The following is an 8,852-nucleotide window of genomic DNA, read 5'->3' as shown; positions in this document are numbered from 1 at the left end:
AGCCATCATAACATGTCACTTAATAAATGAGATAGTAAATGATTAACACATCTTTTGCTAAAATATTGTTCCTCCAGAATTAGTTCAACAACACTCTAAAGTACCTTTAAAAACTGTTGTACTGATATTCACTTTGTAATACTATTCAAACTGTTCACTTCAAAGATGGAACTCAAATTCTGATGATATGACGCTATCTTCTTATGAGAAAAAGAATGCAGTGACCACTGTGACAGTAAAATTATTTTCTGAGATCAAAACTGCTAGTTAAAGGCACGAATCCACACAGTCAAAGGCCACAGTATTCAAAGTTATTAGATGTTTTTAAATAGACATTTACTGAAGCTACTTAGTAAGTGCTTGGTAGAAACAGAGGCAGCTCAATAACCAGAATGTGTATCAAAGTTATGCAACAGAAACCCATCAGCAAATGCTTAATATTTTTTTCCTATTAACATAATTATTTTGTAGTCAGTAAAAATGAAAATTACATGTTAGCATTTCAAAAACATGAGAAAATGACCCTCTAGGCTTTATATAACTATCAAAACAAGTACCAATACTTTATTTGCAAATTATTGTGCAAGAAATTATTGACTCAGCAAGTTTACCAGTCAACAAAGTGTGAGCTCTACCAGTCATAATCAATTTACATGTAATGATATGTCTAAATATGGATTTAAATGAGTTCTTGTCATTTCATGTTGATGAGCTGCTTTATCATCATAGATATGGACAGTGACCATAGCTAATGTTGCAGAAACAGCAAAGTGTGCACAAGTTTCATGAGCCAATGGTAACCCAACACAAACAAATTTGTTTTCACATAAAAAGACAGCCTTGGACTGCTAAGCCGTGTTTATTTTCCAGTCAAATTAACAAAAATACTTTCTATGAGGTTATTTCCAGACATTTGCTGTATATGCTGCATCCACTGCAAATACACAGTATGAATCACAAGACTTCTTACCTTGAAACTTACTGCATTTCTCTTGCAATGCATGAAAAGAACTTTGAGGCCAACACAAAATAAAGAACCTTTCAACATCTTCCCTGTTGTATATAAATACACATTCACAAAACTTGCAAAAGGAATATTCTGAAGATTAAGATAATTCTAGGTTCTATTACAGCACATTCATCATATCCCCACACAGCCATCTTTAATACAATCATCAAAAATTTTAAATAACTGGGGCAAATGAAACAAAGTTCCATTACAGTGCTGATCAGCTGATATGTTGGAAAAATGCAAGACAAAGGCAGGTTTAACATACAAGAATGGATAATTAAAGGCTGGCCTCGAAAATGTCTTCATTTAATACAATTAAATGAATATAATGGCAACAACTTTATCAAAAGGACACCATTAAGTGCTAAAGTGGATTTTATTTTGCTTAGGATAGAGTAAGTAAGATAAACAAAGCTCAGCAATTTTCTAAATTATAATCCTTGTCATTTCCCCTAGCTTTATTAATATAGATATTCTGATAGAATACTCAAATATAATTTTTACTGATATACAGGATCATGTAAATGCATATTTGGTACAATTTCTTATTTTTGGTGTTCGGTAGTTGCTTTTGTTTTGATAAAATGATAGAGCAGATTTATGCTTAACATCACAGATACATTTTGTCTATGTAAAGAATTACAGAGCTTTTTCAATCATGGAATGGTATGTTTCATACATGTGAAATCTTAAAAATGCTGCATGAACCTGTGACTTTGCCATTACACAGATCAACCATCAGAAACTGTAATGAGCATGAGCTGACACACATTTCTATCTTGGCTTTGTACAAGTATGGACACATTCAAAATGTAACATCTGTATGATTTGCTGTTACTTTGGTGATTGTGATATTCCAGGTGCAGATGCAAAGTGCACCTTAATGGTCCTCATAGAAGTACTTTTATCCCCCTGTATTTTAAAGGCATCAGATTCTTTTATTCTCCCTTGTAGCGAGGAGGTCTCTTCTCCTTAAATGCAAGAAGGCCTTCAATTCTATCTTTTGTTGGGATAGTCTGCAATGACCAGAGTAACAATTCATTATTGATACCAAAAACAATGCCAAGAAAAATATTTTCATAAAATCTTAGTTCTTCAATGCATCCAAGATGCATCAGAAAAGCTATAATACAACAGAAGAATTAAAACTATATATAGTCAGATATAGGAATGTATCAGACACTTCAAGAGCATGACAAAAGGCTGATGAACAATTTTTTTTTTTTGGGTGTGGGGGTGTGGGTAGAGGGAGAGGAGAAGGTGGAGTTTATGTTTCTTGGGGTTTTTTTTGCTGGTTCAATTCTGGGTTTTTGAGAGGGGAAAAAAGATTAATAATCTGATTACCACATCTTAAATAAAAATATAATGCTAATGCTTCTATTTCCATCATTAAAATCTTGTCTCAACATCCAAGAACATATAATCTCAAACACATCATTCCCATGATTCACTGTCAAAGAGGTTTGTCTCAAATTTTTACTGGTTAACACATAAGCCATTAGTGCACATATTAGTGACGTGTCCTTCATATTATTTAATGTTAAACCAAAAGAAAGCAAAAGCAAGGCAGTCCTTGGACTGGCATGGTGGTGTGTGACTGGCTAGGTGTACAGCTAGTACTGCTTCACTACCTTCACCCTAACAGGACTGGTACAGATGTCTCCTGACCTGCACCTCCTCCCTTACAAAATCACAGCAAGTAGATGGAAGTTTAAATAAAATGCCTAAAAGTTTGCAGAAGAAATCACAAAGCAATTTCTAGTTAAATTTCTGCACGTTTCATCAAAACAGGCATCAACAAAGCCTGTTTTCTGTTTTCTTCATGTAATCATATTTACATACCTGAGCATAACAAGCTTCTTCAATTGCTAAACCTGTTACTAAGTCGACCTGAGGAAAAGAATACAATGGTTTTCACATGAATTTTAAAATTTATTATATATTATTTATAATATATAAATTACAGCTCACAGCTAACATAAGTATTGTGTTTTTATATGCCATATACTAAAATACTTCTGCAAAGTTCTTCTATGCTACTTCAATATAGAAGTGCTATACTGACATGTGCTAATGCTTATTTTTGTAACAGAGTCCTGATTTAGCCATACAACTAGCATGCACTACACTCAAAATGTCTGCTCTTTACTATGAGTCATATGGTTAGGTAAAAACCATTAGCTACCTCCACATTTATAATAATTTCATTTACTACAGTGGAAAAGATGCACTGTATTATTATGTAAAACTTTTTCTGAAACAATGTATCTTCAAAATATCATGTAAGAACAGTATAGCATGCCACAAAATAAACATAAATTCAAGTTCACAAGGGCTTAAAACAGAAAAATAAAGAGAACCATGTCTGTCCTACATCATCATCATCATCATCATCAATTTTTAAAACATTTAGTTTCTTTGTGAGCTGTCCTGAACAGTTTAAAAGGCTGAATTTTGGCCTCACTATTTCTCCATCTGTCTAAAGCACCAAATGCTACAGAATTCACTATCTCTCCACTTGATGACTGGAAGGACTATGGCCATGTACCACAAGCAGTTTTCTAGGGGAGATAAGTTATAGCATAAGTTATCAAAGGAACCCATGAAATCTGCGCCATGGCAGTTTTGTAACAACAGCTTGGATAACAATTTGGCTTGATCGGTTTTGATACAGTAGATCTTGTCTTGGGCCTCAAGACTGAACTAGAGATGATCATTTAGAGTTCATCTAACCCTATCATCCCTAATTTTATAAACACCATTATTTAGACCTTTCAATCCACTATATCTGGTAGTCAGATAACTTAGCTTGTAGCATTTTGAACCTTGGGTATTGAAATAAATTTAAAATTCCACCATTACTTCCTGTGGAAACTTAACATACTCTGTGCAATGGCATCTGAGTTTGATTCTCAGGCCACCACTTACTGCTGTTATGTTTTGCTGAGCTCATTAGTTGCTTTTGACTTTTAAGAAAAAAAGACAAATTCATCTTCTTGGATTCAGATGCTGCACATGGGATGATCCTCTTTCCCTTGTACAAGATTGAGCCACAAGGTGCCTTGGTGCAGGGCCTAATTCTAAAAATGAACAGACCTGTTGAACTCAGCATTAAGATATGTACGCCTAAAGTAAGACATAAGTCCAGATAGGATTTTAAATGAGCTTTAGAGCTGGGTCAATAGTGTGGCAATGGAGTGGCAATCAGAATCAAACATGAAATCAGGTTTCAGGTACAATTTTAACACTAACTGCTATTAAACTATTAAAAAAAAAAAAAAAGAATATGTCCTTCAGCCTTTAACTTTATTAGTTACTAAACACTAGAGCTTGACAAACTTAACAGAGTATGACTTTGATCGTTTTTCCCACCTGAGATTTGAAACACAATTTGTTCATAGTAATTTATGTTTACTTTCTTCTATTAAAATTAGCAGAGTATACACTACTCTTGAGGTTACTAAGCCTTGTTACAGAAATCAGCATCTCAGGAGTCTGAAATTTAAAAAATTACATTTCAATCTTTAGAAAGTTTTGACCAAATAGGCTTTGAAAGACAACACAATGATAAAATAAAAACAGTTCTAGAAAAAGTATTTCACCACAGTACAGCTGTTGCCAACCTGACTTCCAGCCTACTCTCATGGACAGTAGAGATCCTTACCTCCATTCCCTGATTGATAGCCAGTTTTGCAACTCTCATTGCTACTGGTCCCTAAAATGAGAGAAAGTTTATTGACATGTCATCTAAACCTGAAAGATTTGCAATTGAAGACTCTGCAAATCAATAATCTTATATCATGAACACCTAGACTTTGGACCTTTGTTAAATTTACAGTCTATAAGTCATATACCCTAGATTTTATTATTATAGTAGACACTTGCTTATAAATTGACAGTTTAAGAAATTTTAAGAAAACATAAAAGTATATTATTTTCTAAAGAACCTAATTATTGTGTTTGGTTTATGTTTCAAAGGTGCTGAGTGTGTCCATATTTGTCAAGCTTTATCAATTTCCAGAACCACTGCATGTTAAAATATTTACTGTACTTTTAGTTGTCTATCAAGGTGCTCAAGACACAAATAACCACCAATAAATGCCATGCTTAAGCTACAACATTTTACATTTCCAATGAAAAATTTTAGCTGTTACACTTGTGACCCAATAAACTAGTTCACTAATTATTTTCTTTTTCTGCCTCCTATGAATTTTCTACCCAAGACCTTTTGCCTCTCTTCTGAGGAGTTCCACAGCAACAAAGTAATGTATTAAAATAATTGCTATACTAAAAAATAAAACCTGTATAATTTTTTTTCTTGTTTAAAAGTTGAAAGCCAGCACATATAATGAAAACACAGACCAGATCATGGCAAGATGAGGACTGATGGAAGTTTTTTCCTTCACTATGAAATAATTACCAAATAACACCATTCAATGCATGAGAGAAAACTTCTGATTACTTGCTACATAATTACCATGGCTTTTTGATATATATTTTTGTGACAGTTCTCTTTAATAAAGCTGCTTCTTTTTCAGTGTTATTATTTGGTAAAAACTAAAAACCGAAATCAAAATAATTTGTTATACCTGAGGTAAGAATTCTCTCGCCAGAGCTAATGCTCTTCTGTACGCAGCATCCCCTGCTTCATTCTGTTCTACCACATGGCTAATCAATCCTATTGATTTTGCTTCCTCACCATCTACAATGCGTGCAGAGAAGATTAGTTCTTTTGCCAGTGACACTCCAATTGTGCGAGGTAATCTTTGTGTCCCCCCTAGAGTTTGTAAAAAGACAAAATGCAAATATTAGTTTCCCATGTATCTATGCCACAAATGTAGATGCCTTGCTCATTTTAAGTATTTTCATTTTAAATTCCATAAACAATTACACAGACATACAGAAATTCAACTAGTACAAAGGCATTATTAAGTACCTTCTTCAGTTTTTCAGACTACATCTAAATTGAAATCAATTGCACTGTTTCTTAGAAAGACATGTAAATAACTGACAATAGGTACCATTAAAAGAGATTCTGTTCTATTACAGACAAGTTACCTTACTAATATCAGCCAAAAGCTGAACAAAAACTACTTCACAGTAATTAACATAACCAAACCCTGTGTTTCTTTTTAACACTACATATTTTAATGATATAAATCACCACTTCCAAAGAATTATACTTAAAAAGAAAATATACCTTAACAAGTCCATTCTAAAATTAGCACCTTAGGGACAATATTTACATGTAAACAAAACTAAAAGCACTACTAGACAAGGTCTCTAAGAAGCCATGGTTTTGCCTTGTCTCACTCCTGTATAACTGATGCAACCTTAAAGTGTGAATACAAAAACTAGGGAAGAACAAGGACAGGTGCAGATCAGCAGAGAAAGCATCTAACTTTATAACAGTTAGCATTTCTTAGCACATTAAAAACTTCTTTGACTTATCAGCATTTTCAGAAGGTCAATAAGCAGTAACTACATTAACCAGAAATGAAGATTGCTTAGCTGGACTAACAATTAACTTTTAAGAACTAACAAACAATGAGAATGTGGGAATAATCATTATCAAAATTGAAGATGTAGATTCAAATCACTGAAGAACATGTTTATGAACTAAGACAGTGGAAATGGCCTTTATCCAGGAAAAAGGATTTTGAAAATCAAAAAATCTACCATTTTGACATGGACCCGAAACAAATACTTAATTTATACAAACAGTCTGTAAGCAAAAATTTCTTTCCAAATAGTTATTTCTGTAAGAGCATGCTGATATATTTAAATGTAAATACATGTACATATGCAAGAGGAATATTTATAGGAGTTGTTCGAAGTGGGGTGGTATAACATGTGTTCAACTAACAAAATATTTTAATTTCTACTACATAATATGGACTAAACCACTAATATTTTATTCAAACCATTCAGTTCTCTTACTGATCTTTCCTGAAAATACTTTCAATATGAGATAAATAAACTGACTGGAAACAAACTAAATGTTTTTGTGATTTAATGATTCGGCTTTCTATTAATATTTTTCTGAACCACAAGCTTCAGTGCTACTGTATTCTTTCCTGTAAAATCAGATCTGCCATTGAACACCTTATAGAATAAAAAATTGTAGATGGTTTGGAGGATTTCTGCCTTATGCCTTTCTAGAATAGTAGATGATAGCCTATAACAAAAACTGAGTTACATTTTCCATGCAAAAACTGGAGGAATGAAAAGAAAAAAATTGTAACAATTAAAATAAAATTTGTAGAAAAAAAGCATTAGTAAATACAAATAATGTGATGTTCTCTATGATCCTGCAGTGCTTGAGAGGATTTTAGCAAGTCAGTCCTAATGGTCAAGGGCAACAGATATTGAATAAATTCTGCTAATTCTGCTAATTTCTAAAGTTAGGCCAGTGATAGTGCTAGGGGTAAAATATTGCTACCAGCACAATTTGGAGACATTCTTAATAAAGGGGCAAAGGAAGGACACACATGAAAGTAAACCCACACTGGATCCCAAAAACCACTACAAACCCTGAAGCATAAGCCTTCCCTTCAGCCTTGGCTTGCCTCACGGGTGACATTCATGGAGAATGACTAAAGCTGTTTCTATCAAATTTATACCAGGCCTACATGCCAGAAAAATGTGAGCTGTGTTTTCAAGAAACTCACTGCTTCTGATACAGAGCTGTTCCACAACCACCACCCCTAACAAATATTTCTTGGGTTTTTTATTTAAACATTGAATGTCTCTTAATTTCTCACCCAAATAAGCTGTCACACTAATCAACATCTATTCTTATACACATTTTAAGCACACATTGGAACATAGCAAATGTCTACCTTATTCTCCTTAAGAATATTTTAGTCACAAATTATTCCTTTCACGGCAGCCATGGAATCTAGAAATGCATCCAGTTTGGCTTTTGATTAAAGAAAACTATTTGTCCAAATCATAAGACCTGAAACCATATGAGGCTGTATTTACTGACTCTGCATCTTCTGCTTCTTTCTTGCACGTATTCCTAGTATCTTTCTTTCTTTAATTATCTGCCCCTTCCTTTACTGTTTTATCTCTTCTATTACTGCTTTACCAGGAAATGCTGAAAACAAAGTTTCATTGAGCAACAATATTTCATAACTTTGACCAAACAATGGATATGTTGAAGCATGAAATAGTGTTTATAGATTAAAAAAAACTGTTCTTGCCAGTGTCTTACACAACAATGATTAAAGAGCAAAAAAAAAAAAAAAAAAAAAAAAAGGAAAAAAAAGAGCAGACTATAGTTGTTTGGCTGCCTCCTACACTGAAAAGCCATTAAGCAGAGGAGCATACTCTTTGATTAATATTTACAGAACAGAAGCCAACAGTTCACTGCATCAATCATATATATTCAGTAGTAGGGGTAAAAAACTTGCACACACAAAAGCTATAAGACCAAATTAATCAAATGCAAACAACACACTATAATACATCCAACACACTGAAGTTGCATCAATTTATGAAGAAAAGATGGAGTATGCCACAGATAGACATTCTGTTTTGGTAATACACAAAGAACACACAGTGTCTGCCAACTATAATCAGAGCTAAAGGAAGTAACACCCAGTCTTCAAAGACGTTACTTAACCAAGGCATTTCATCTAAATGTAGTGCAGAATTTGATAGGAGAATAGTTGTTTCATCTTCACAAATTTAATGGCATGTTATTTCAAGGACTAGTGATCTGATATTACTCACTGTGCAGATAAAAGTATTTAACATACAGTTGCAATGTAAATGTATTCTTACCTGAAATGGTATAGAGTCAATGTTGTAATAATTGAAAATAGCATTTTTA

General features: G+C 33.3%; 1 protein-coding gene across 1 annotated transcript in view; it reads right to left on the bottom strand.

Annotated features, from left to right (window-relative positions):
- Nucleotides 1-638: 638 nt before the first annotated feature.
- AUH (AU RNA binding methylglutaconyl-CoA hydratase) overlaps nucleotides 639-8,852 on the bottom strand; it is a 109,882-nt gene continuing 101,668 nt past the window's right edge. Inside the window, exons 7-10 of the mRNA XM_031507278.2 lie at nucleotides 5,602-5,789; nucleotides 4,677-4,727; nucleotides 2,855-2,902; nucleotides 639-2,028 (exon numbers count right to left, since the gene is read on the bottom strand). Of these exons, the coding sequence (XP_031363138.2) occupies nucleotides 1,951-2,028; nucleotides 2,855-2,902; nucleotides 4,677-4,727; nucleotides 5,602-5,789 (365 nt within the window). The 3' untranslated portion in view covers nucleotides 639-1,950. The remainder of the gene's footprint in view (nucleotides 2,029-2,854; nucleotides 2,903-4,676; nucleotides 4,728-5,601; nucleotides 5,790-8,852) is intronic.

This window comes from Lonchura striata, chromosome Z (genome assembly GCF_046129695.1).
Source record: "Lonchura striata isolate bLonStr1 chromosome Z, bLonStr1.mat, whole genome shotgun sequence".
NCBI classification, from domain to species: Eukaryota; Metazoa; Chordata; class Aves; order Passeriformes; family Estrildidae; genus Lonchura; species Lonchura striata.
The sequence above is the reverse complement of the archived record's forward strand: the minus strand, read 5'-3'. Positions and strand labels throughout refer to the sequence as shown.